Below are 26,882 nucleotides of genomic sequence, written 5' to 3'. Positions count from 1 at the left end.
TTTTTTTTTTTTATTTATACTTTTTGTTTTTAGGGACAGGGTTGCTGTGTAGCCCTGGCTGTCCTGGAACTCACTCTGTAGACCAGGCTGGCCTCGAACTCAGAAATCCACCTGCCTCTGCCTCCTGAGTACTAGGATTAAGGGTGCGTGCTACCACTGCCCAGCTAATTAAAAATTTTTTAAAGATTTATGTGTACGGGTGTTTTTCCTGCACGTGTATCTGCATCATGTGCATGCAGTGCCCATGGCAGCCACAAGAGGGAGTCAGATCTTTTAGGACTGGATTACTGATGGTTCGTTATTGCCAGTGGGTGCTGGGGAATGAAGCTGGGTCCTCTGCCAGAGCTCTCACGTCCTCCTTTGTATTCTTAGGTGTGGTTCTGTAATATAGAGACTCATAAAAATATATGGCAGGCACAAAAATGCAACTGCAATCTCCACACCTGAGGAGCAGAGGCAGAAGGGTCACTGCAAGGTGCATCTCAGTAGTAGAGGACATGTTTATTTATATATGACCTGCACAAAGCTCTGTGGTCTTTGACCGAAAAATTTAGGCAAATGCACAAATGCTGGGGCAGATTTTCTCCATGATCCTACACCCTGATACTACTGCTAAAACTGGATGTCTACATTCATGGGGTGACGAAAACTAAGGTCCAGAAACCCAAATGTGGTGGTTTGCATAAGAATGGTCCCCCTAGGATCTGGAGAGATGGCTCAGTGGGTAAGAGCACTGACTGCTCTTCCAGAGGTCCTGAGTTCAAATCCCACATGGTGGCTCACAACCATCCGTCATGAGACCTGATGCCTTGCCCTCTTCTGGGGTGTCTGAAGACAGCTACAGTGTACTTACCTGTAATAAATAACTAAATCTTTTTTTAAAAAAAAAGGAACAGCCCCCATATGGTCATAAATTTGATATTTGGTCCCCAACTGGTAGAGCTGTTTGGGAAAAAGTGGGAGTGTGACCTTGCCAGGGGAGGTGTGTCACCAGGGGGGTGGTTTTGAGGTTTTAAAAACCAGCCATTTCCAGTTAGCTCTTTGCCTTGTGCCTGTGGATCAGATGTAAGCTCTCCGCTTCTTCTCTAGGGCCATGGCTGCTGGCCTGCTGCCACGCTCCCCACCACGGTGGTGGTCATGGACCCCTCTGAGGCGATATGCCCCAAATAAACACTTCCATAAGGTAACTTTTTATGGTGTCTTCACAGCAGTAGGAAAGATACTGCCAGGCGTGATGGTGCAGGCCTTTAATCCCAACACTTGGGAGGCAGAGGCAAGAGGATCTGATCTCTCTTAGTTCAAGCTAGCCTAGTCTTTTATAGAGTCCCAGGACAGCTAGGGCTACATAGACTCTGTCTTGAACAAACAAAACAGGAAAGAAAAAGAGAGACCAAGCTTTGAGAGAGCTCAAGGCCACACCTCTACGATCCATATACTCTTTGGGTACACAGAACCACTAAAACACAAACAAAGCAAAATATTTAATCTCTGTAATAAACCTCACCCTCACATTCCCATTTACTTGATGGCCTCCATAAACTGTCAGAACGGCACAAGCTAGTAGCACTACAGAAACCGAGGCATTTTAGCCCAGCAGGTTTGAAAGGCATCGAGGCCTAGTTCTTGCCAGGGTTGACGTGCAGGAAAATCTTTTCCGTTTCGGGCCGCAGGCCTCAGGCCTCGCTGCTCTACAGGACTCCTGAGGTCTTCTGCTCTTCTGCAGCCTGGCGCCTGGCACTGCGCAGCTGGAGGTAACGGTAGGCTCGTACACTGCAGAGGTAACCCCCATACACAGTGAGGAGCAACATCGAGGCAGAGAAGGTCTTGTAGCCGATATCGGCTAGCTGCTTGGCAGATGGCATGTCTTCCCCTACAAAGACAGATTAGAGTTGGTCTGCAGGACAGGCCTCTCCTCCTTCCTTATTTTCATCTTCATGGATGCATCCTATGTTGGTGACTCCTGTGTGGCTGCTCTTAAAAGGGTTAAGCACGGCAGTTTCATAGCTCTGACTCAAAATGTCTACACCCGAGGTACAGAAGGCCGGAAACAGGTGTATATGATGCGATGCCATCAGAGGTAACACAGGCTCTCCTTATTTGTGCTTAAAAAGTGACCAGCCCACCCAGACTGTACTAGGAATCAAACCTGGGTCCTCTGGAAGAACATTAAGGCTCTTAACTGCTGAGCCACCTCTCCAGCCTCAGAACCATATTTTAATCAGGCTACTTATTGTGGTAGTCAAATTCTGCTCCCACGAGAGGACCTGACTTTTGGATGTGTGTGTCTGGGAATCCTCCCTGTAGAGTGCCAGAGTCACTTCGCCCTGGTGAAACGCTAATTTCACCTTGTTCACTGATAGAGAAGATTTGAGTATGATTTGAAGTGGGATGTAACTCAGTGTAGCAGGCACAAAGCCAGAGGTTCAGTCCCCAGAACTGCATTAAACAGAGCATGTGGTATATGCTGGAAATCCCAGCACTCTGGATGTGGAGGCAGGAGGATCCTAGATTCAAAATCATCCTTAGCTATTTAATGAATCCCAAGCCAGTATGAACTACATGAGACCCTGTTTAAAAAAAGGGGGGGGGGGCAAAAAGAAGCAAATTCGAGATAACCTCAAAAACAAACAAACAAACAACAATAAAACCCTGAAATTAGAAACCCAGATACAAGGATTAACTTTGGAAATAAAAGAAACTCTTGAGATTGGCAGAAGGTTTTCATCTGATGGGCATCCTTTACAAAACAAATAAGGATCACAGCCCTAAAACCACCCGAGCTTAGCTTCTGTCATTTAGCCCTCTTAGGAGAGGCTTGGTTCTGACTAACGGAGCCCATAAAGGTAAGCTATGAACCTCATATTCTGTAGGATCAGAGAAGGTGGCGAGGACCTCAGAGAAATAAGTGGCTTTGCGGGACCGTGAGGGGCTGTGGGGTTGAGGCGAGCAGTTTCAGAAGGGAGGACAGCCAGGCCGCAGTCACACCAGGAAGGCGGTCGGACTATGACAGCCGGGGAGCCTGCAGGAGCTAGCACAGCGCAAGGACTAGGAGCCGCGCGCTCTCAAGGGCACAGGCCGAGGACGCGCGGTGCGGGGCACAGGGGACAGCAGGGACTCGGAGCGGGGAGCAGCGGAACTGCGTGCAAAGCGGCGACCCGCGGAGCAGGGGGCGCGGTGCGCCGAGCAGGAGAGCGTGGGGGGAAGGCGAGGGCGCTTGGCCGTCCGGCCCGCGGCCTACCTGGAGGCTGCAACTCGGCCGCGTCAGAGCGATGCCTGCTCAGTCTGCCACTCGCAGAGTCGCGCGGCCGCCGCAGGGTAGAGAGAGGCAGTCACCAACGCGCAGCTCCTCAGCCACTGGTGCTCAGCCCCGCTGAGGACCCGACACCCCCTGCGAAAACTCGCCCACTGAAGCGAGAGCCAGCCTTGAACTTCCGGCTTCCACTTCTCTCTTACGCACGCTCAGTCTAGTCTTCCTCTCGGAAAGGCCCATTGAATTCTGGGGGTTGTGGTTCTGCTCCATCAAGAGCGCTCCTTGGAAAACCGGAAAAATTTTAGCTCAGCATTAGCCAATCCGCAGTCTAAGCTCAGTGACGTAAGCTGTAGCTAGGTAGATCCTCGAAATTCTCCAGCGGTGGGCCTAGCGCCCCCTAGCGCCCGGAGCGGCCCTTTACAGGGTGATCCGGAGGATCCGACCTCAGCTGGACCAGCACTACTGAGGCCACAGAAGGGGTGTAGGGGGTGAGTCGGGGGATGGGAGGGTGACTCGCTAATATTTCTGCCTTGTGCGCGACATCCTCGCAGTCAGGCGACGTGACAGACCCTCTAAGAAGCGCGGGAAGACTGGCTGACAGCTTGGGTGGAGGAGGGGATACGAAGCACAAAAGGGGACGGGGGTGGAGGTGGAGGCTTTGAGCAGAGTGGACGCCAATGCCGATTGATGCCCGAGTGTGGCTGCTATTAAACAGGGATGATTTTTTCCACTTCTTGTCTTACATTGAGTAAAACATGCACGCAGTGATACATGACCCCACACACTGCCACATAAACTCCCCCAACTCTTCCAGTTTCTGGAAAAACCACACTTTATTGGGTAGACAAGTGGCCTGACAGAAGGCCTCAGATTCACAGTTGACTGACGGAGCAAACATAGGTTAAGGTGTTGGAATCTGTCTGCATCCCGCCCCAGTCTCCCAAGGAACAGCTCTGAATTGAGTCATGCGTGGGAGGGTTCCAGCCCAGTCGGGATCGATGACAGCCCCCCCCCCCCTTCACCTTACCCGATAGCTCTGACCTTCACTGCTAAGACGAAATTCTTAAAGGCTAGGAGCAGAGAGGGGCCTGGCACCTTAGTATGTTAGTTTAATATCAAGCTGGCCAGAGCCACGGTGTGCCAGTTGCTGCCACACGCGAAATGGAGACCCCTGGTGGAGAGAGAAACCTCCAGCTCCCGGGGCTATTTTTAGCTAGCGCTCCAGGCTGCTGATCTGTGACATTCTCCTGCTGCCACCCAACTTTGGAACAGGGCCAGTGCAAAGCAGACTCCCATCCCCCTCTGATCTCCCTCACCCCAGGGCAGGCAGTTTTCAATTGTCCTTCCCTCGAGTTCCCCAGCTCCTGAGGTGTGTGGGTCCGATCTCATGAGGACCTCGTTCTGTTTCGAGGACAGCTGGCCTTGGACTAGGACCCACCAACCCTTGTGGAAACCTACTGAACCTTTGAGCTGCTCCTTGGTTCTAAGCCTACAAATGTGGTGGCCTTCCAGGCTGGGTGAGAACGACTTCGGCAAGAGGAAAGGGCAGAGTCAAGAATATGGGCTGACAGCCCTGAGGACGATAAGCTATAAATCCTACATTCTGTTAGACGTGAAGTTGGTGGTGACTGCAGAGAGAAGTGGCCTTGTGGGGAGGACCCTGAGAAGAAAGGTCAGCAGTAGGAGGGGCTGGCTGATACTTCGGAGCTCCTAACTGGGGAGGTGGACAAATAGGAAGGTCAGGGGAGCCTGAGCCATCTGAGCCTGCTGTGAAAAGAGTGTAGCTCTCTCTGTCAGCAGATTAGATTCCTGCTCCCCAAAGAGGGTGCTGGCAGCTGGGTGCGGGCAAGGGAAAGCTGGGAAAGGTCACACAGGGTGGGGAGGCCCTGACAAAGCTCCAGGAACCAGGAAGTCTCTGGGAAGAATGGAGAGCCCCAGGGCCAGAGATGCCTGTGGAGAGCAACTCTTGTGCCAGCGTAGCCTGGGGGAGGGGGAAGTAGAGGCTTCTGAGGAAGCAGGAGTTGCTAGGAGAAGTTAAAACGGGTTGTTTGAGAGCTTTGTATTTTGTTAGCAAACAGTGAGATCGTTGATGTTGCGTGGGGCCTGGCAGAGGTCGGCCAAAGGGTCTCTGGGGTCTGTGTCAGCTCAGGCATCCAGACCCTTCCCTTGGCAGCCTTTGCCCCATCTTTCCTGTGGCTGAAGTGCTTCTTCAGTCACTTAATGGGACTTGGGACTGGTTCCCAGTGTGTGTGAGGCAGCAACCGGCAGCCCTTGACTTGGCGCCTTCCCTTCCCCCAACCCCACCCCTGGAGCAGGCAGCACCGGGGCTTAGTTCTACACTTCCCAGAGGACAGCAAGGAAGTGTGGATTCTGTGGCGAGCACCTCCAGGTGTGTAGCTGAGCCCCGCAGCCTCCTGTCCTCAGGGTCCTTCAGGGAGGACTCTGCTAGATGGGGAGTCCTGGAGACAGTGCTGATGACGGGTGTCACGCGCTTCCTTCCACTTGTCTCCGTTGGGGCAAAGGGGCTGCCTGTCCTGGGCCCTGGCCCCATTCACATGTGTTCCGGGTGGTTCTGCAGACAGCGGATGAATTCGCCCACTGGCTGGCCCTCATAGCACACTTTGTACACCGCAGTGAACAAGGGGAACCTAGAGAGAAAGAGCCTAAGCTTCACTCCCTACACACAGTCCACCCTCAACATGCATGCCCACCCAGGTCCAGACTCAGTGCTAGCTCACCACTTCCCTAGCCTCCTGGAGTTCAGCCCCCAGTTGCTACCTGCCAGGAATCTGAATTCCTGGCCCTGGGATTTGGGGTCAGGTCGCCATCCACTCTGATCCTTAGCATCCTGCACTTGCTTGACTGAGTCGCATGCGGGCTTTAAATATTGTTTGGGCCGGGCGTGGTGGCGCACGCCTTTAATCCCAGCACTCGGGAGGCAGAGGCAGGCGGATTTCTGAGTTCGAGGCCAGCCTGGTCTACAAAGTGAGTGCCAGGACAGCCAGGGCTACACAGAGAAACCCTGTCTCGAAAAACCAAAAAAAAAAAAAAAAAAAAAAAAAAAAAAAAAAAAAAAAATAAAAAAAAGAAGTATAAAAAAAAAAAAATATTGTTTGGTTTTTAACAAGTAAACCATTCAATTCTCTGGACCTCAGTGTCACCGGTTGTAAAATGGGTCCAGTATGATAAAGTAGCAAAGATGTAGTTTATGTTCTATATGCTGGTGTACTAAGCCAGTTGTTTCTTATCATCCCCGCTTGGCTATTCCCTATATCGAAAGCCATGAGCCAAGAAAGGGGAGACCACGCAGAAGGGGCCAAGCAGCTAGTGGAAAGATCATAGATAGAGGGTGGACTGGCTGAAGATACTCGGCACCCCAGACACTCCAAGCTCTCTCTGTCCATTGCACAGGTTGTGTGGGGGTTCAAGAAGATGGGGAAAGGGGCGGCAACCAACCTGTGACTCCTCCCCCAAGGGCGCTGGCAAACACTCACTTGTCCACAAGGCCCTTGTGTTGGAGAATGCTGTGCAGCTCCCGGGCTGTCTGGGGCCCCTGTAGCTTCTGCCCATTCAGCATCTCCTTCTCCAGCTGCTCAATGGACTGTGAAGAGGATGCCATGAGAAGGGAAGTGGGAGAGGGTGCTGTGTGAGCAGGAAAGTCGGGTGGAAAGTGGGATCTTGAGGGGGCGGAGGAGTAATGGCCCCTGTTCCAAACAATTTCTCCATTCCCGTGGTTGAACGCAGGGCCTCATGCGGACTCTGCATAGGTAAGTGCTCTGCCACTGAGCCACATTCCAGTCAGTCACTATCCAATCTGAGACAGGGTCTGGCTGCGGGAACACCTGCCCCGCACATCATCACCCCTCCCCGACCTTGACATCTCCCTGCCTACCTTTCCAGTGCGAGCGAAGGCCTCTGCCACCTTGCGGTTCCGCCCCCCATAGCAGGTCGTGATGAGGTCTGCGACCCCGCAGCTCTCCAGGAAGGTGGCCGAGGACACAGTGCCACTGCAGAAGAGCTTGGCGAAGGCGATCATCTCCATGAGCCCCAACCGGATCACCGCCGCCTTGGTGTTGTCACCGAAGCCAAGCCCATCACAGAAGCCAGCCCCAACGGCCACTATATTCTTTGAGGAGTAGAGACACGGGTGAGAAATTTGCCTCTCCAGAGGCTCCACTTGGAGCCTTCTGCACCTCCCCGTGCTGCCTGTATCAGCCTTGGCAAACCCATCAATGAACCACGGTGTGGCCTCCTCTTTTTTTTTTTTTTTTTTTTTTTTTTTTTTTTTTGGCCCCTTTTTTTTTTTTTTTTTTTTTTTTTTTTTTTTTTTTTTTTTTTTCGAGACAGGGTTTCTCTGTGTAGCCCTGGATGTCCTGGCACTCACTTTGTAGACCAGGCTGGCCTCGAACTCAGAAATGTGGCCTCCTCTTAAACCAAGATCTCTGCTTCCTGGTTTCCCATGTGGCGTGTGGGCGTGTGCGTTTGTGTGGATGTGTAGATATATCTGTGAGCTTATATGTGTGGAAGTGATTGTCATGGTTTACCTCTCCAGTGTTGTTAATAATAATAATTAATTTGCCAGACAGGGTTTCACCATATAACTTTAGCTGGCCTAGAAATCTCTGTGTAGACCAGGCTAGGCTCAAACTCACAGAGAACCACCTGCCTCTACCTCCTACGTGATGGGATTAAAAGCGTACCTCACGATGCCCAGAAAACCTTGGTTTTGAGATAGCATCTCTCGGTGAACCTGGAGCTCACTGGTTGAGCTTGACTGTCTGTCCAGCAGGCTGCAGGAACCTCACCCCTCTGCTTCCTCACTGTTGGAGTTACCACTGAGCCTAGCTTTTCAGCATGGGTTCTGGGGGAATCAAGTCCTCATCAGGCTTGTGTGACAAGCTCTTTACCAACAGAATCATCTCCCTAGGCCTACTCAGAGATCTGCCTACCTCTGCATTCTTTTTTTTTTTTTTTTTTTCGAGGCAGGGTTTCTCTGTGTAGCCCTGGCTGTCCTGGAACTCACTTTGTAGACCAGGCTGGCCTCAAACTCAGAAATCCACCTGCCTCTGCCTCCCGAGTGCTGGGATTAAAGACGTGCACCACCACGCCCGGCTCATATTTATTCTTGACATTCCCTGTGAGAGTCACTCTTCCCCTGCCCCCTTTTTCTTTTCAAACAGTGCCTCACTATGTAGTCCCTGACCGGCCACTAACTCATAGAGATCTGCCTTCCCCTCCCGAGTCCCCCGAGTGCTGGGATTAAAGGCACGTGCCACCATAGTTCTGGCCATCTGTTCCCTGTTGTTGTGTGACAAGCTCTTTACCCTGAACGTCTTCTCTTTCATTAACCCTGACATCTCTTCACACTGGACCATCACACAGGCTGCGTCCATCTCAGAGGAGGTCTAAGTGGAGTGGAGGAAGAGGACCCACTGCTGACTGGTTAAGGTTAAGAGTCAGCAAGCCTGGATGCCCTGCTGTGAATGGGGCAGTGGGGATGCTGCCCAAATGCCAGAGTTGGTTCCAGCAATCTGAAAGAGCTCAGCTGGGCCCACTGGCGGGCTTCTCCTCACTCCAAAGCCATCTCCGTATCCTCTCACCTTCAAGGCCCCACAGATCTCCACTGTGTCCACCTCTTGTACCACAGTGATGCGAAAGTTGGGTGTCTGCATCAGGTCCTTCAGGAGCTGTCCCTGGGCCGGGTCCTTGCAGCCTAAAGTAGAGAAGGGGTGAAGCTTGGAGGGACAACCTCTTATTTTGATCCTTAAGATGGTCTGTTGGGCTCTTGCTGTGTTGCCTAGGCTGGCCCAGAACTCCTGGGCTTCAGTCTCCTGAGAAGCTGGGACAACAGGTGCATGGTACAAAGTAACAATTCAACTGTCCCTCACACAAACAAGACTCATAGCCCCATCCCTGATGTCCCACCCTCTGCCCCCTCCCCTCCCCTCCCCTCCCCTCTGAGACTTTCTTCTTTCCCTGCTGTGGAGGGACCAATAGCCAAGGGCTTGGGCAGCAGCTGGGGCTGCGTGGTGTGTACAGGAATCTCACCGATGGTCGTCTCACAGAACTTCTCCTCAGCCACCTCGCTGGCAATGTTGGCCCCCATCAGCACGCTCATGGGAATGCCAAGGCGCTCCCCAATCACTTCAGAAATGAGCTTCAGCCCGTTGGGGCCCTCATCTATCCCCTGGGCAGAGGGTGGAGCTCAGGTAAGCTGTCCTTCAGGCCCATCTGTGCCCCTTTCCAGAGGTTCTGCCCCAATCCTACCCAGCCCAGACTTGCTGTGAGCATAGCAGACAGCAGTGACCAATCCATCTCAGCAAACTCCCACCCACACACAGCTTATCCAGCCTACCTCTTAGAAGCATCCTACTCCTTATACCCACAAGGAACCCCCTAGACACCCCAATCCACTTCTTTTCTAAGACATCTGCCTCCAAAGCTGTCTTGTCTTTGTTAAGTAGCCCAGCAGCTGATACCCTCCCCCCTTGTCCCCTCTCCCTCTCCTTCTCTCTTTCTGTCTTTCTTTCTGCCTCCCTCCTCCCTCCCCTTTCTGGGGAGATTGCTAGGGATTGAACTCAGGACCTCATGCATGCTAGGCAAACTCTCTGCCACTAAGCTATACTTCAGCCCCAACTGCTTGCTTGCTTTTTTCTTTTTCTTTTTCTTTTTTTTTTTTTTTTTTTGGTTTTTTGAGACAGGGCTTCTCTGTGTAGCCCTGGCTGTCCTGGAACTCACTCTGTAGACCAGGCTGGCCTCAAACTCAGAAATCCGCCTGCCTCTGCCTCTCGAGTGCTAGGATTGAAGGTGTGCGCCCCACACCCGGCCCCTTTACTCTCTCCAAAGCCAATCCCTCCCATCTCTGTCCGGGTTCTTCATCTCCATCCGGGTTCTCAGTCTCGTTCTGTATATTCTTTTCTACGCTCCTCTATCTACCCCCACATCCCACAAAAGTTAGCTGCACCTCATCCCCAAACACGCAAAGCATCTCTGGTACCTTAATAAGAGATATGCCAATAGTATTGGCTTTCAAGTGGCCCTTGAGCTGGTCACAGATCTTGCCAATGAACTGATGGGGTACCACAAAAACCAGGATGTCAGCGCCTGTTGCAGCTTGGACCACGTCTGGGACGGCCACCTGTGAAGGAGAGCAGAAGCTCTCGTGTGCCTGGTAGACCTCTCCTAGTCCCCTGGGGACCCCCTTACAGAAGATCTCCAAGCCAGTGTTAGGGGAGGGATTTTTGAGACTTTAACAGGAACTATCAGAACTTCTGTGTTCCCTGTCCCCAGCTCTCCTGGGACACTGAAGCTTCCTAGAACACGCCTGCCTCCACATGCCACACGTTTAGCCCTTGGCTATGGGTCAGTGAAGACTGCCAAAGGCAGCCTAGGCCTGGCAGGGGGAAGAAACCAACTAAGATTTCATCACTGCTGCGTCTTAGGGGCCCGAACTTGGCAGTGGGAGCTCCGGTCTCCCTGTGGACTCTCTGTCCCCCCTTTCTAGGTGAGGAGAGCGCCATATGGATTTGACCAAAGACCAAAAGTCCAATGATCAGCCTTCAGATCTGCTAATAACCAGTGAATGAGTAACAGGATTAGAGTTCAGGGCAGGCAGGAGGAGTTGGACCCCGAGTCCGGGAGCCTGAGAACCAGTCTTCGGTTGCCATGGAGACCCCTCTTTTTCTACCTAGCACCTCTAAGGGGTGGTACATTCAGATTCCAGAAAGAATCCAAAAGAGTAATATAGGGGCTTAATGGGAAGTACTCCAGGCCTAGAGCACCCTGCCTGCTGCTCCACCAGGCCAGCGGGCGCCTCTGGGAAGGAGGCACCTCCTCGAAGTCACTTTTGCGTCCTTTCCTTGCCTCTCTCTCTCTTCTCACATCGAGTTGGAGCTCACCACATTGGGGGGCAGCTTGTGCCCTGGCAGGTATTTAACATTCTCGTGCTGAGTGTTGATGATCTCAGTTAGCTTTCTGCCCCCGATGTCTTCCTCAAACACCCACATGGTCACCCGTGGGTCAAAGTGTGCCAGCCGGCCTGCATTGCTACCCACGATCTTGGCAATGGCTGAGCCCCTGGCGGGAGAGGAAACACAGGAAAGTAGACTAGGGTGACAGGGAGGAGGGGGAGGAACTCAAAAAGCTTGTTGGATTTTTTTTTTTTATCTCCCGCCTCTCACGTCACTCCACCTCCCTACCCCCACCCTGGTCCCCTATGATGAATGTGTTTCCCACGACTGGCAATAGAAGATTCAGTCTATCCAGTCTTTGCTGCTGGGGAGGTGGGCTAGCCTTCCCTACACCGCGCAGGCAGCTTCTCAGGCACGGAAGGCAATAGCACTCTGCTCACCTTCCTGTGGTGAACAGGTGCAGCGCCTAGGCGGGCACAGCCGGGAGGCTGGGCACAGACTGTCCTGTGCACCGTAAGCACTGGAAATGGCAGCAGGAGTCCAGCCGGCTCCTGAGGGCATTTCCTACCCTCTGCCCGTTTCCTGCTCACCCAGCCTCCCTCCTCGGAGCCCCTCAGCCCTCAGAGAACCCTTCCCTCCCCCCATGCCCTTCACAGAACCACTCACCAGTTGCCGGAGCCGACAATGCAGACTTTCTTGCCAGCCATGGTGCTGCTTGCTGTTTCTCTGTCCCGGCGGGTGTGGGCTCTGAGTATTTAACTCCACCACACGTGGGTGCAGCCAAGCTCCGCCCCTGAGGTGGCCCAGAGGCTGGCACCCAGGGACTAGGAGTCTGGCCTGCAGAAAGGGTAGTAAAGGGGACAGACAGGTGGAGAACAGGACTGAGGCTGAGGCCAGGCCAGCTTTTCCTCTCGGGTTCCCAGCTGACAGTGCTGGCCAGCTTCTTCCCTCGTTTGGCCTCGGCTTAGTTCCCCACCTACGCATTGGTATTGAGTCTGGTCAAGAAACAGTCCCCCCTGCCCCCCCATGCCTTTCAGTCTCCAGCACTGAAATAAACTGCAACTAGCAGGGCTCGCATGTTGGTGCGTGTCTTTAATCCCAGTGCTGGGGAAGCAGAGGCAAGAGGGTCTCGATGAGTTTGAGGCTAGTCTGGTCTACACAGTGAGACTCTGTTTCAGAGANAAAAAAAAAAAAAAACCACTAGCATCAGTGACGAGCGATGTTTTCAAAGGCAAACGCCTCATCACTCTTGCTAGCTAGCATGTGCCTCCCCCAGATCCTCAGCTGTTCCAGTGTCATTCCCATGATGGTAGCTCCACCACAGGCTCTGGGTGAGGGGCTCAAGGGATGTGAAAACCTTCTAGGGAATAATACTACAATACCACATACACAGTAAGGGGCTGCTTTGGTGTACGCCCTCCCCCCCGACCAAGGATTAAAATATCCGGGGAGAAAATGGACATGGTGGTGTACACCTTTAATCCCGGCGTTCAGGAGGCAGAGGTAGGTGGATCTCTGTGTGTTTGAGGCCAGCCTGGTCTACAGAGCGAGTTCCCAGATAGTGGATTACATAGAGAAACCCTGTCTTGGAAAACTAAAAATAACAAGGTCATCTTGGTTACTCACAGGTCAGGGACCCACAGGTTGCCCCTTCACCTCAGATAATCTCCGTTTGAAGGTCTCTAAAGGGAAGGAAGGAAGGTCAAAGGCCACTGGTGACACGTGGCCCACACTCCTTCCAGGCTTCAGGAAGGGCAGAAAGTGGGGGCCAACACATGCTCCTGGATAAGCCTGATCTCCCTTCAATTTCTTCTCTCAGGCTCTGCCTATCCCACAGGGACTCTTAAGTTAAACAGCCGGTTTACAGACTCTAGACAGGGCATGAGAAGCCAGAGTTACAGCACCAGCTTCTAAAACTCAAGGGTAGCCATGTCTCCGGAGCTCCGTGGTCTCTGATGCCGGTGTGTAGCTTTGGGAGATGGGGAGAAAGGCAGGCCCATATCCAGCAGTGTGGGCTCCATGGCACCCACAGACATCTGTTTGACTAAAAGGAGGAGCTCGGGTTTCCAAGCCACTCTGGAAAGCGCAGCGCAGGCTCCTCGCCCTCCAGTGCTGCACCTTGACCCACAGGGCAGGCGCCACTGTAAGCTCATGTGCAGACCTCCTGGCTTGGCACACCACTAATGGAGTGTTGCCACCCACCCCCCCCAGGCTACCCCTGGCCAGGGACAGTAATCAGCACTAGGTTAGAGGGGAGTGTCACCAATGCCACCAGCGGCGAGGAGAAGTGGGTAGGAGGTCAGGACTGGAAGCTTGTCTTTTTCTCAGATCGGGGATTACACAGAGGCAGCCTGTCATGGTCTCGGGGCCAGGCAGTCTCTCATGATGGGGAGAGTCACTGAAATCAATCAGTAGCTAGCTGTTTTTCTTCTATCAGATTCTGCCTGATGTAGAGCTAGCCTCCCACAGACCACTCTTTTATCACACTGGCACGGAGATGAAGGCTCCGGTGCCAGGCCGCCAGCTGGGAGCGCTGATTACGAGGGGTGGAAGAGAAAGGATGTTCCTGTCCCTGGCACATATGATAGGAACCCTAAAGAATGGGCATTTATGCCTGAAACGGATGCCTTGTTTTTGCCTAAATACTCCCGCCTCTCTTTGCCCCACATCCTATTAGGCTGTGTAGAGAGACAAAGCACGTGGCCATTCACGCAGGAAGAAAGGGAATGCTCGTTAACAGGAAGTTGTCTGTGCCACCAAAGCCTCTCCAAGAGCAGGCTGTGCCATATCTGCTTGGAATTGATGATTCATCGGCCACTCATTACACGTGCAATTAGCCTGGGTAAAAACAGATGCCAGCTCAGTCACCCGCTCTATCTAAACCCAGTGATTACACCTCTTTTTTTTTTTTTTTTTAACCCTCTCAACTCAGAGAAGCCAGGATGTTCTAGATTGGCAGCAGACAGACAACACTACTCAGCAGACACCCAGCTACTCAGTGGGTAAGATTTTATTCACTTTTTTGTGAATAGGGTCTTTGTAATCCTGGCTGGCCTGGAACTCAGAGACCCTCCCGCCTCTGCCTCCCTAGTGTGGAGATTAAAGGCGTGTGTCAACGTACCAATGAGTAAGATTTTTCAGCTGTGACTACAGGATGTGGCAGTGGCTAATCCAATGTTCCACACCTTCCTGGGCAGGAGTGCAGTAGGAGGTTGTGAGCCCCCCGGTGGAAACAGGTAGAACTGCAGGCATTGCCTGCTTTTCCCAAGGAGCATCTCAGATGTCTGAGCAGCCAGCTAGGCAGCCCTATCTATCTACTCAACACAGAACTAAAGCGGCCATCCACACTGGGTTTAAGAACAGAATTCTTAGCTGGGTGTGGTGGCGCACGCCTTTAATCCCAGCAATTGGGAGGCAGAGGCAGGCGGATTTCTGAGTTTGAGGCCAGCCTGGTCTACAGAGTGAGTTCCAGGACAGCCAGGGCTATACAGAGAAACCCTGTCTCGAAAAACCAAAAAAACAAACAAAAAAATAGACTTCTTACACTGGGCGCTGTAATGGCACACATCTGTAATCTCCACTTGGGGAGAAGGAGGCAGTGGCATAGTAAGTTTACGGTCAGCCTTGGTTACATACACAGGAATACAACACAAAGAGAACCCTGCTATCTTGGGGCCGTCTGTGGAACCTGAAAAGAATGAGGTTGATGCGTTTGGTGGTTTGTATGGGAAACAGAGATACCTGCTGTCACCGGGGCCTTGGCAACAGCTGGATGGGCACCCTAGGGAGAACAGAGCCCAGTTTCATCAAGCTCAAGGGGCCCGCGGATGCCAAGGACAGCTTGTTCCAGCCAGCAAGTGACCTGGAGATTTCAAGGACGAGGGAGACACCAGCAGTGCCACTGCCTTGTCTGATCATGATGGAGGTGGTGGAAGCGACTATCCCAAGGGCACTGCCGAGGTCACAAGCCTCTGATACGACCTAGAGTCCCCAGGGAAAAGACTCATTTCTCCAGACCCCCAGAGCCCAGTACAACTGGCAATCACCAGTGTTCAAGAAACATCTCTCAAGTAAGAGAGCACTGGGCAGCCTAACCCTGATGGCACTACAGTAGTGACTCCCTGGACAGCGGGGACCCATAGCAACCCCTCCAGACAGCAGGGACCCACAGTGGCCTCTCCAGACAGCAGGGACCCACAGTGACCCCTCCAGACAGCAGGGACCCGCTCTTCAAAAGTCTTTTATTAAAACTGGGTGACATCAGTAAGGAGACAGTACAAAAAAAATTTTGGTCCATGAAAACAAAACAAAACAAAACAAAACACAATCAGTTAATAAGAACAGTTACCACCAGGGACACTGTGGAGTGCTAAGTCTCCTCATCGCGCTTCCAGCCAGAAGCCAGGCTGGGGCTCAACTGCCCCAGGGCTGTCCAGTGTCACTGTGGGGAGAACCTTCCAAGGGGAGGGGTGGATATAGGACATGGGGAGGACAGGGAGAAGACGGCTGTCCCCAGTACAGAACAGGCTGGGAAGGGTGCAGGAGCACTGCTCGCAGGAGCCTGAGGTGGGGGTGGGGAAGCAGGGGCTTTGTCAGTTCTGTGGGTTCAGAGCCCATGCTCAACGGAATCCCCCTGTGCCCAGCTGTCTCCCACCCTGCAGTGTTGTCTGCGAGCCTGGGACATGCTAACTCTGGGTGACAAACCTGGAAGAATCGGAGGCTTCCCTGGAAGATGCAAAGCATCCGTCCCAAGGGGCCTCGATCCCACGTCCTGCTGCTCCCTGAGGGGCCTGAAGCTTTGAGGGCAGGGCAGGGGGTGGGGAGTCACAAACCCATTTCAGACCTATTCTCCAGCCCTAGGCGCTTTTACTCCTCAGTGCCCGGGAAGCCACCAGTGGGTTTCAACTGGGCAGACATGGGACAGGAAGACAGGGATGGCCTAGGGCTTTACCCGTTTGATTTCAGGCCTGTTTCTCCATTTACAGGAGGGGGCAGGGTGGAGTGAATGAACAAGCCACTCCTCTAACAGCAGGAAGGAACAGTCTCTGCTGGGAATGACAAGGAAAGGCAAGATCCCCAACCCAAAAGAGTGGGTTAGGGCAGGTGTGGGGAAGTCCTAAACTGGGCGGCTATGGGAGTGTGTGGGAGGGAGCAACAGTTCAAAACACACTCCAATACTGACATGGACCCCACTAAGGGGTCAGACAACACTGAGACAGCAGGTTAAGTCCAGAGGGCAGGGACCAACCCGGGGCTCAGTGAAGCCCGAGAGCCCAGGCTCCTTTACTGCCAGAGGGCAAGAAAGAGGTAAAGGAACCTCTGCCCCAACCTTCGGAGGGGAGGGAAGAAGTCAGGCTACCAGGAGGGCCAAGGGCAGCTAGCTTACACACTGCCGGTAGGCCTGAGGCTCAGACTGGGACAGCTCCCAAGGCCTAGGTCTCCTGGCAAGGGCAGGATCAGTGTAGTTGGTCTCCCTCAAGACCACCTTGACCTCAGGAGGGTCCCCACTCTGTGGTTCTCTAACACTATCTAGAGGTCCTATGTAGGATAGGGAGGTAGAGGCACACAGGAGCCTGATGGGGAGGAGCTGAGGCGGGGGGGGGGGGGCCTGGGGTACATGACGGGATAACAGGTGACTGTGAGACAGAAATGTGACACCCTCTTCATTGTGACACTGTCCTGGAGCCAAGTCCCCTGGAATGCCTCAAGCAAGACCAAGACAGGTACACTGAGGCAGGCAGCACAGGGCCCAAGGAATCGGTGCAGCCAGGCTAGGGCCACAGAGGCCCTATGTGTTTCGGATTCCCAGGGCTTGCTCTAACTCTTGCCGCCTCTGCTGCACCTGCAGAGAAAATGGAGATGCAAGCTGGAGATACCAAAGGCTGGCAGTCAGCTGACACCACTGGTCCTGCCTTGTGTCACCTCCCTTGGGCGCCCCAGAGACAGCACCAACCTTGGAGTAGAAGTATCGGCACACAGCCTCCTGAGCCCAGGGCTGGAAGTAGAACTCAGCACGACGCTCCTCTTCCGGGTTACCCACCACATCAGTCATCGTCTGGGGGTGGGGGGAGTGGGAGGACAGGACAACATGGTTCCTGCTCTCACAGCTGCTCTCAGTTGGACTGTACCCCTTGCCTGCCCCCAGCCCCCACCAAAGATGCTCAAGGTCTAATTCCCCAGCACCTGTGAATGTGACCTGATATGGAAATAGGGTCTCTGCAGATAGTCAAGTTAAGGTGAGCTCATTGGGATTGGCCCCAATCCAGTATAACTGGTGTCCTTACGAAGGAGGGAAATGTAGACAAAGACAGATACACAGACACAATGTGAAGACACACGAAGACAGCAAGCTTGACCCGAGGGACACCCAGGGTCACCAGAAGCTAGCAGAGAGCATAGCAGAGACCAACCCTGTCACTTTCACTCTGGATTTCCAGTCTCCACCACTGGGAGACGATCCCCATTGCTCAAGCTACCCAGTTTGGGTCAGGTTTCTTCAAAAGACCCAGCAGGCCAAAAAAAAAAACCAAGATGACACCCAAGTCACGTGACCCAAGCACCCATTAAGTCACTGCCAGGTGCCCTTTCTGCTGTGCTGGCCACAGCAGTCACAGCACACCAAGCACCTGAGCTGTGACACCCAGGTGCGTGTTCCCGTCTAGGCTTACGACGCTCTTCTCCTGGGAAGCATCTCCAACGTTTTAGTCACACTAGCCTGTGTTTTCCCGATGGAATACATCTGGGGGAGAGCAGAGCCCAGATCCTCAGTTCTAGTCCCAACAGCTGGGAGTCCAGAGACAACACTGGGAAGCACTGACAATATTCCTCATGTCCTGCATCTACTCCCTTTATCAACTATAGCATGGACCCTGAGATGTACTAAAACAAACAAAAAACAAAAACGGTGGTCCCTCACTTGTTCCCCCAGCCTCTGCACAGGAGTAAAGTGACCACACGCTGCACTCCCTAAGTCCCTCTGGGTCTTTCTCAGGCTCTTACCTTGAGGTCCCTGCACTGGGACTGAAGCCAATCATTGATGAAACCCTGAGGGTCTCGGGCAAAGCTCAACATGAACTCTCGCTGGGTCTTCAGCTGGTTGATGGTCTCTATCGTCTCATGGATCTGAAAGGAAGAAGCGTGCTCCATGTTCAAGGCAGGGAAGCTATGAGGTAAAGGCAGATGCAGGCTGGCACTGCTGGGCTTGCTGCCCAGAGTCCCCTGGGTCTAAGAGCTCCTGCAGCCCTCTGGCCCCCTTCAGAAAGCAGCATGCTTGCTTCTATCCAGGTAAGGGAAGTTGTGCTTTCAGTGTCTTCAACACGCACCACCATCTGATCACCCGCCACCTTCCAACAGACCCACGTGCTCTCTCCACATCTCAAGACACCTGGGCTGAAATCTCCCAAACTAAAGTGGTTCCCCTTTCTCTAACATCTCCTCCCACTCCTCCTCTTCTCAATCTTACTGCAGACAACTCTCCACCCCAGGCCGACCTCCTCTCAGCCCCATCCAACAGGGGCCCCATTCCTTTACTGTGACTGTCAAAACAGAACTCTAGAACCTTGACGTATCTCACACAGATTATGAGTCTGGTCTCTGAAGTGGACTTGCTCCAGATCTCCCCCATCAGCTCTCTCCTCCTACCCTGCTAGTGCAAAGAGCATTAGAGCCTCCATGAAGAAGGCTTGCACGTGCTTTCCCCAGATCAAAGCTTACAGCCAGGCTCCTACAGCCCTAGTGGCACCCTGGCACCTTGTGTCACATTCAGCCAGAGAGCTCTATACTTCTTATGCTGGTTTTGAGGTCATCTGGCCAGGAACTCTTTATGTACACAAGACTGGCCCTGAACTTGTGGTGTGCCTGCAGCCTCTGCTGCCAAGTGCTGGGGTTACAGGAGGGAAGCACCATGCCTGCTTCCCAAGGCTGATGAAAGGGAGCTTTAGCTTTCTGCATATCTCTCTCTCTCTCTCTCTCTCTCTCTCCCTCTCTCCCTCCCTCCCTCCCTCTCTCTCTCCCTCCCCCTCCCCCCACAGCACTGCTGTGCTCCTTCCCCAGCTGTTCGTGTCATTACCCTTTGGAATTTAGGTGAGGCACCTACTCTCCCAGGACAGCTCAGACATAAGTTATCTCTGGTGGTCACAAGGCACTTTGGCTTTGCCTACAGCAACTCTGCCTATAGTGTTAACAGTACCAATGGTGGCAGCAGGAAGAGCGGGAAGAGCAGGAAATGCAGGAAGAGAGTCCACTACTGCCTTACTGGGCTAGGTACAGGCCTGGGTCTTTAAAAACATGGGTCTCATTTCATGCACAGAGCCACCATGGCTTCTCTGCTGAACACGATGTAGGAGAATCATCGTGTGTTTAAGGCCAGCCTAGTCTACAAGGGAGAGATGGACTAGAAATGCTGAAAACAAAAACAAAATGTAGCCAGGCAGTGGTGGCGCATGCCTTTAATCCCAACACTTGGGAGGCAGAGGCAGGCGGATTTCTGAGTTCGAGGTCAGCCTGGTCTACAGGATGAGTTCTAGGACAGCCAGGGCTACACCGAAAAACCCTGTCTCGAAAAACCAAATACCAAAACCAAAACCTAGAAGGTAACAGGCAGCTCTAGGTGCATGCGTGCGAGCCTATCTCCACTTATCACCCAACACTGCCAACAGCCTGGCATGTGCTGGTTCTGGATATCAATATGTTTTTAGTTAAAACCAAAAATCAAAAGGCAGCGAGGAGCTATGATGGAGGGGAGGGACAGAGACCCCTACCTTGTTGTCTAAAGTGGCGATCTCCTGCTGGCTGGCAGTGGACAACAGGAAAGAGTTCATCTGGGTCTTCAGTGTGTCATCCACCTCCACGTCAATGTCATAGCACGCGGTCTTTTTCTGGTCATTTGGGTCCACACTGGGGAGGAAAGCAACAGGGTTCAGTAAATGGCTGTCCCTGAGACCTACTTGCCAACGTCAGAAAGATGGTCCAGGGATGAGGGGGAAACGAAGCGACTGCAAAGGTCAAAGGGCACAGAGGAGACACTCTACATCTTCCTTCTGAGACCTGTATGGAGCTGTATCTCCAGATGTCTGTACTCTAAATAGATATAACGTATGATATAGCCTGTCTCTGAGTAACAAACTGTAACTCACTAAATTTGGTTTTCATTGCATTTACTTAGTGTGTGTGTGTGTGTGTGTGTGTGTGTGTGTGCGCGCGCACACACACTCTACAGGTGAGAGGACCATTTGTGGGACCAGTTCTCTCCATCTATCACATGGGTGCTGGGTTGATGTCAGGTTGTCAGGCCAGACAGCTAGAGCCTTTAACCTGCTGAACCATCTTGCTGGTCTGAGCTTGGTTTTATGAAAGTCATAAAATTCAAGTAGCACCAAAGATATTTTGTGAAAAGTTTTAAGAGCAGGAGTCCAAGCTGGCAGTGGTGGCGCACGTCTTTAATCCCAGCACTCAAGAGGCAGAGGCAGGCTGATTTCTGGAGTTTGAGGACAGCCTGGTCTGCAGAGTGAGTTCCAGGACAGCCAAGGCTACACAGAAACCCTGATGAAAAAAACCAGCAACAAAAAGGAGTCCAGCTTCTGTACAAGCTATAGAGCGACTACAGGGTGAGGGGCTTAGGGACTAAGGAAACACGGGCCTCTGGGTTGTAACATGGAACAAAGAAGGCTGGTATGTGACAGGCACACGGCTCTTTATCTTCCAAATTATGAGAAAACAAAGCATGAGTTGGAGTCTGACTGGGTCTTTCTTAAAAAGGTGGTTGCTGCCAGGCATGGTGGCGCACACCTTTAATCCCAGCAGAGGCAGGTGGATTTCTGAGTTAGAAGCCAGCCTGGTCTACAAAGTGAGTTCCAGGACAGCCAGGGCTACACAGAGAAACCCTGTCTTGAGGAAAAAAAAAAGGTGGTGGTTGCTGATCCACCACAGTGGGAGCTGTAACTAGTTTCCAAGGGGAAGTGAGGCCCTGCTATGACAGTGCTGGCCCACGTCCAGCCAGTAACACTCTAGCATGGGCCAGAGAGAAGAGCATGCCACCACACCAGTCACCTTCAGGGCACAAACCCCCGCACAGGTGAGCAGAGTTAACAGGAAGCACGAGTTGGTGTCACCATCAGTTTTAGTACAGCAAGGAGCTCATGTCATTTAAACAGACACAGACCAGGCGCATCCAACAAGACCTCTGCAGCCGCAGCCTGACAATGACAATGACAATGGGTGCAAGCTGCTCTGCAGGCAAGCAGGCGGGCGCGAGCACACACTCACTGGTCTGCAGGTGGGTGGGCTCCAGCACACACTCACTGGTCTGCGGGCGGGCGGGCTCCAGCACACACTCACCTGATGACATGATTGATGATGATGGGCTCTGGTGGCATAAGCAAGGCGTGGAGCCGCTGAGGGATCTCTGAGAACTTCATCCGCTGAGATTCAAAGATCTGAGGGGAACAAGTGGGGAGGCTACAAATCGGTACATTCAGTGTGATAAGACTCCCAAAATAGAAGGTGTCCTTCACATACCTGCTGGAGGTACTTGTCACAGAGAACAAACTCTCGCTCGTGAGGGTCCTGGAGCTTGTGTGTTTTAATATACTGCCACAGTGCTTGGATGATCACTGGACGTGTCTGGGTATGGATGCCCAAGAGCCGAGCCAGGCGAGGGTCTAATTTAAACTGGGGGGGCTGCGGGGAACCAAGAGTACAGAAGAAGCTAACGAGCTGGCTCCATGTGTCTTTTGTACAGCAACACATTCAATCTAACAAACATTGGCAAATCTGGATGGCGAAGCTAGAGGACAGAGAGACTCACTTGCTGTTGCTATAGACTTCGACCCTTCCAAGTAAGAACTCATGCACTATGGCCGTGAAAGCTGGACTGCTTCACACCTTCAAAGCATACCTGGTAGTCCAGCATCAGCAGGACAGTACACCGTACATTCACATCTCCTGGCCGCTTCACCTGGAAGCCATCGGTCTCCTGGGTAGTGGCAGTCCTGTGCCACTGCAGAGAGGAAGGTGTCAGGGTGTACTCTCCCAGAGGAAGAGCTGGGGTGGGAGGGACGCGCGTTGGTAATAACTCAACATTTAACTTTGATTACTGAGGCTACTGGGGAAGAGCAACAGCTTAAGGCATCTCTAAAAATACATATGGCTTTGGAATTATTGTCTATGTAGGCAGAACCTTCTAATCCTGTTTGAAATGGCTGCGCTTAAAAAGGCTTAAATTCCCAGTCATAGTCTCACAAAGTGACTTTTATACATGGAACAGCAACCCAAGCTTCAATGTACTGAGGGCTAGCTGTCTATGAGTCTACGACACACTACAGTCAGTATGTTACAGAGCTACAACTTGAGCTGACTCTAGGCCACAGGTCTAGCTACTCTACGCTACTGCTATCAAATCAAGCACTTTACAGATTTCTACCGACTCTGTGACTTACTTCCCATGTCTCTTAGTGGCTGGAGATAAGGGGCTGCAGCTACAGTGGTAAAGAAAGGGGCAGGTTAAGTTCCCAGGGAGCAGTAGGCCACTCTAGTTTATGTCCCCACAACACTTGCTGCTAACACAGTCTTTGAAACACTGTACAACCAGGTGTTAAGTGTTCCTGGCTATCTGAAGGATAAACCTAAAGGGTCAGGGGCCACAAGGAAGATACAGGTCAGTAACCCGACAAGCCGGAGCTCCATGAGTCTACTAGTCACCCGTTAGCTACAGAAACTGCTATCAAGAAATAAAACATGCCAGTAACCACAGCCCGCCAACACTTAAAGGAAGACGCAGAGATCGTTCACAGTGTAAGGACTCCCCACTCTACCAAGATCTCTTTGGGAGCAGCAGTCAGGACAGCAACAAGTGAGTCAAATCAGTTACCAAGAGCACAGCTAGCACCGCCTAGAGGCCAATGTGCAAACCTGGGCTAATCATCCCCTGAAAAACGTTAAGGCCTGGAAGGCAGAACTACTCACTTCTACCAGATGGTTGTCTGGGCCATACAGGTCTTTGTCCAGTTCGATCACCAAGGACTTAAAAAATGAAGAGAACTTTCTCTTTTGCTTGGTGGCGTCATATTTGGACAAGGCCGCCTAGAAAAGAGATGGGGAGTGGGTGGAGTGTGTGGTTACACAAGGCCAGAAAGGAGTCCCCAGGATGGAGTTCCTTAAGAAGCAATTTCTAACTCCACTGGGGAAATATCTTCTAGTTACGGCTAGGCAGCCACTGAGTCAGCCCTGGCCACAGCAGTGCACTAACAATGACAGGGTCTCTGACTTCCCACTGTGAAGGAAGGCAAGTTAAGCCTGACCATTAACACAACAAAGCACACTGGAACAGAGAAGAGCCTGGCAGCAGAGGGCAAATGAATCACAGGCAAAAGGCAGTGGAACAGAATCTGCCTTTATCTGGACAGAGCACATGACCAGCAAGCAGCCCGGACTGCCCACAGGAGGCTCTGGTTCTCCAGCACAGCTAACAATAATGCCAGAGCGCAGCACTGGGTGAGCATGAGCTGCTGGGAGGAGAGTTACACGGGGGTGCTCATTAGTCTGATGATCATCCCCTTGGAGCAACACAGAGCCAAGCCTTGGGGGGACTCTCACACTTAAACTGTGGGACCACCAAGGAAAGCTGGGAACACAGAAATAACCTCAAGGATTCAAGCGAGGAAACACGGCCTCAAAGGCTCAGCACAGATGGGTGGCGGGCGGGGATGCGGACCACTGAGACCATCCACTGACGCTGCTAAATCCAAAAGGGCAGCATCGCCAGGGCCAAGTCAACAGCAACCCAGACCCCAGGACAAAACCAGCAGAGGGAGCAGACACAAAGGACCATTGTCTTTGTATGCAGGGAACACAGCCCCCCAGCCCCCTCCCGGAAGCTCCCAGCAGGAGTGGTGAACTGCAGTCAGGTTTCCTGCTGAGCACACAGCACCAAGCACCCGGCACAGTGCCACCCCTGCAGCTCCCTCCCTGAGCACCAACCACAGTGGACCTTGAACTCACGTCCTCCAGGAGCCGGCCTTCTACCCGGAGCTCCCAGGAAGCCACCGTCCCTTCCCCATCCTCCGCGTCCGACTTAGCCGGATTGAACGTGTTAGAAATGAAAATTCGCAGCTTCCGTTTTTGCTGAGGAAGGCAGAAACAGGACTGACGGCGGAGCTTCGGTAGTCAAGGTTCCCTAAAACTCCCAAGTGACTCCTCACTGGCTGGCTCACTACAGGGGGACAAAGACTCCACTCGGAAGTGTACAGGCCCCGACCTGAGCCTGAGTGTAAGTGAATGCACCAGGGGACTAGGGAGACAAAATCGTGCAAAGTGGCAGGTTCCCAAGGTAGCAAGTGGTTACAGCAAAAAGCGCGGACGGGCCTATTTCTGGCTAGAGCCCTGGAAAGCTCCCCCGCCCCTTTCCCTGCCAGCTGTTAAGACTCCTGTGCTCCTAATGTAATTCCTGGCTTGTAGGCGGAAGGGAAAGATGCAATTTAAATGCCACAGAGAGCTGTGCCTTTGATTTTTCCATCCTGAGCTGGAGAAAGACCTGGGCCCCTCCCTTGACCCTCGGCCTGGTACTGTCCTGTTACCTTGATGGGACGTTTCAAGGCCTCCTGGATATCTAGCCGCTTCCTCATAATAGTCTGGTCCAGTTTCCTTTCAAAAGCCAGGAGATCCATGTAGGCCTGCGATTCTGGTACCAGTTCCCGAATCTTAGAAACAGAAAGACAGAGATAGGATGGGGCAGCCCTCGCTCTGACCACTTCTATTCTCAAAGTCACTACCCCTTCAAGGAGACCTCTGCAGCTGCACTCACCCTTTGAGGTAGGATTTTGTCAGCCATCTTCTTTTTCTTTGCACTGTTCAGAATAAATACTGTGATCAGGTTGGGATAGGAACTAGTCAGAATGTGATCAGTGTTGTGAGCACCTTCGTTTATGGTTACAGCCAAGGCCTACGAAATGACTCTCCATTTAAAGACGCTACCTCTCCCATGACCAACAAAACTCCACTGCATCATGAGGCCTTCAAGAGGGTTAGTCCCTGCAGCACCATTTGGTGCCACAGCGCTGACTTCCTGGTTCTGAATGCCCACCACCAGCATCCTCACAGGCCTCCCCACCCCCCATACCCTTCTTTCCTTCACCCCAGGGGTCATCTTACTTGTGATTTCGATTTTGGACCGCCTGCTGCTGGACCTGCTGGATCTGTTGAGGCGCAGGTCTCTTGCGGGACTGGTCCATCCCTGACTGGGCCAGACCAGGTCGGACTGAAGGGTTCCCCCCATAGCCAGGAGGTCCCATGGAAGGTCCCTGAGGTGTCATTCGGCTACCTGGCAGCATACCTGGTCTCTACAGAAGGGAGAGGACCCAGAGATGTCACACTTTTCCTTGCTAGCCCCACCAAGAAAGGAAAAATGGTGGCAGCCTGGATTTCAGGGGTGGGTTAGGGCTGGGGGGGGGGGCAACAAGACAATCCTTTGCTTCTTTGAAATACGGTCACTGGACCTTCTTCAGTGATTTCATAGAATATAGTCTAAAAACTAGATTATACTAAATTTTTCTGGTCTATGCCGGATCTGACTCACTAGACTTGTCTAGTCAGTCCTACATTTCTTTTTTACTAGCTACTGTCTCCTCTAAAGCTGACCTCCATTTGCAGCTATAACAGCCTGGGTATTCCTGGGGACACGGGGGCTGCCCACTCCCCTCTGCATTCCATGACCATCCCAGGGCCCACTTCGCCCAACCTGGTTCCACACTCACTCCTCACACGGAAACAATGCCGCCGGGAGCAGGTAAGGATGCTAACCCCCCCCCCCCCCTCCACCCCCGGCCCGAGCCCCTCCCCAGGGAGTCCCTCCCACTTCTCCCTCACCCCTGTCAGTCCTCCGCCCTCGCTCGGCCCCGCCCCCGGCCCGCGCGCCCCTCCTCCTGTCCCACTCACCGGATAGGCCGCCCCGGGCATCGGAGAGCGGTACAGCCCTTGACCCGGCGCCGGGCCCATTCGCACGGGAGGCCCGGGAGTTCCGCCCGGGCCCAGAGCAGCCGCCACGCCCGCTCCTCCTGAGGCTCCCGCGCCGCCGCTCGGAGCCACAGACTGGAAACCCGCCCGGGCCGCCATCTTCCCGGAGCCGCCGCTGCAGCTGCACAAAGAACCGGAACCGGAACTCCCCCCGCCCCCCGCGCGCCCCCCGAGCGCCTGTGCTGTTTGTGGGCCCGGCCCGCCGGCGGGCACAGGCGGCTCGGGGCAGCGAGACTACGGGCTAGAGGGGGCGACTAGCGGGAAAGGCGTGCTGACCACTCCCTCCCGCCTTCACGGGCCAGGAGGGAGCACCATAGAGAAGCGGTGTGCGGATAAAGAAGTGCCGGGAGCGAGCGCCCCCACGCGGTTGGAGGACGGTAAAAAGCCATCAGAGAGCCCAGCCCATCCATCCCGCTGGCGGCTGGAGTGATGCTTCACCTCGGCCCAGTGCATTTACCTCTCCAAAGCATTCTGGTTGCTTGGCTTTTCGTTCTCCTACTGCTCAGACTCCGGGTACTAAAGAGGAAAACGTGCTGTTCGTTCGTTCGGGAAAAGCTGAACTCGAAGGAGATCAATGTCGTGGCAAAGACAAATCAGCAAGTTAAGAGAAAACCCATGCCGGGCGGTGGTGGCGCACGCCTTTAATCCCAGCACTTGGGAGGCAGAGGCAGGCGGATTTCTGAGTTCGAGGCCAGCCTGGTCTACAGAGTGAGTTC

At 53.1% G+C, this 26,882-nt stretch overlaps 3 protein-coding genes and 2 long non-coding RNA genes across 5 annotated transcripts; 2 read left to right on the top strand and 3 right to left on the bottom strand.

Annotated features, from left to right (window-relative positions):
* Positions 1 to 1,465: 1,465 nt before the first annotated feature.
* Positions 1,466 to 3,464, bottom strand: LOC110310845 (cytochrome c oxidase assembly protein COX14). Its single transcript, XM_021183962.2, has 2 exons — positions 3,239 to 3,464; positions 1,466 to 1,870 (listed from the first exon to the last, which is right to left on the bottom strand). Exon 2 carries the CDS (start codon positions 1,860 to 1,862, stop codon positions 1,689 to 1,691), a length of 174 nt encoding a protein of 57 aa, XP_021039621.1. The 5' UTR covers positions 1,863 to 1,870; positions 3,239 to 3,464; the 3' UTR covers positions 1,466 to 1,688.
* A 600-nt stretch (positions 3,465 to 4,064) lies between these two features.
* Gpd1 (glycerol-3-phosphate dehydrogenase 1) lies at positions 4,065 to 11,989 on the bottom strand. Its single transcript, XM_021183366.2, has 8 exons — positions 11,827 to 11,989; positions 11,149 to 11,326; positions 10,248 to 10,388; positions 9,299 to 9,437; positions 8,851 to 8,963; positions 7,143 to 7,376; positions 6,745 to 6,851; positions 4,065 to 5,898 (listed from the first exon to the last, which is right to left on the bottom strand). Exons 1-8 carry the CDS (start codon positions 11,865 to 11,867, stop codon positions 5,802 to 5,804), a joined length of 1,050 nt encoding a protein of 349 aa, XP_021039025.1. The 5' UTR covers positions 11,868 to 11,989; the 3' UTR covers positions 4,065 to 5,801.
* On the top strand, positions 4,612 to 13,903 carry LOC110310424. Its single transcript, XR_002379840.2, has 3 exons — positions 4,612 to 4,767; positions 7,151 to 7,397; positions 13,598 to 13,903. It is a non-coding gene; the product is annotated as an uncharacterized LOC110310424 (long non-coding RNA).
* A 1,482-nt stretch (positions 13,904 to 15,385) lies between these two features.
* Smarcd1 (SWI/SNF related, matrix associated, actin dependent regulator of chromatin, subfamily d, member 1) lies at positions 15,386 to 26,334 on the bottom strand. The gene is made up of 13 exons (XM_021183697.2): positions 26,089 to 26,334; positions 25,306 to 25,493; positions 24,959 to 25,001; positions 24,732 to 24,854; positions 24,157 to 24,279; positions 23,122 to 23,238; positions 22,055 to 22,156; positions 21,676 to 21,837; positions 21,496 to 21,593; positions 19,920 to 20,055; positions 18,160 to 18,282; positions 17,114 to 17,215; positions 15,386 to 17,002 (listed from the first exon to the last, which is right to left on the bottom strand). The coding sequence occupies exons 1-13, from the start codon at positions 26,263 to 26,265 to the stop codon at positions 16,949 to 16,951; spliced, it is 1,548 nt and encodes a 515-aa protein (XP_021039356.1). The 5' UTR covers positions 26,266 to 26,334; the 3' UTR covers positions 15,386 to 16,948.
* On the top strand, positions 24,253 to 25,956 carry LOC115029419. Its single transcript, XR_003834988.1, has 5 exons — positions 24,253 to 24,424; positions 24,936 to 24,966; positions 25,090 to 25,177; positions 25,294 to 25,582; positions 25,804 to 25,956. It is a non-coding gene; the product is annotated as an uncharacterized LOC115029419 (long non-coding RNA).
* Positions 26,335 to 26,882: the final 548 nt, after the last annotated feature.

The sequence above is a fragment of the Mus caroli genome, chromosome 15, assembly GCF_900094665.2.
Source record: "Mus caroli chromosome 15, CAROLI_EIJ_v1.1, whole genome shotgun sequence".
NCBI classification, from domain to species: Eukaryota; Metazoa; Chordata; class Mammalia; order Rodentia; family Muridae; genus Mus; species Mus caroli.
Note: the sequence above shows the minus strand (reverse complement) of the source record. Positions and strands in the feature narration are given on the sequence as shown.

Excerpts from the sequence above, each read along its gene's own strand:
- LOC110310845 (XM_021183962.2), bottom strand. The coding sequence starts at position 1,862 with ATGCCATCTGCCAAGCAGCTAGCCGATATCGGCTACAAGACCTTCTCT.
- Gpd1 (XM_021183366.2), bottom strand. The coding sequence starts at position 11,867 with ATGGCTGGCAAGAAAGTCTGCATTGTCGGCTCCGGCAACTG. Across the intron at positions 9,438-10,247 it reads TTGGCATATCTCTTATTAAG|GGGATAGATGAGGGCCCCAA; the intron begins GTACCAGAGATG and ends CCCTCTGCCCAG. Across the intron at positions 6,852-7,142 it reads CCTTCGCTCGCACTGGAAAG|TCCATTGAGCAGCTGGAGAA; the intron begins GTAGGCAGGGAG and ends TCCTCTTCACAG.
- Smarcd1 (XM_021183697.2), bottom strand. The coding sequence starts at position 26,265 with ATGGCGGCCCGGGCGGGTTTCCAGTCTGTGGCTCCGAGCGGCGGCGCG. Across the intron at positions 24,280-24,731 it reads CCTTGAAACGTCCCATCAAG|CAAAAACGGAAGCTGCGAAT; the intron begins GTAACAGGACAG and ends TGCCTTCCTCAG. Across the intron at positions 21,594-21,675 it reads GTGACAAGTACCTCCAGCAG|ATCTTTGAATCTCAGCGGAT; the intron begins GTATGTGAAGGA and ends TGTTCCCCTCAG.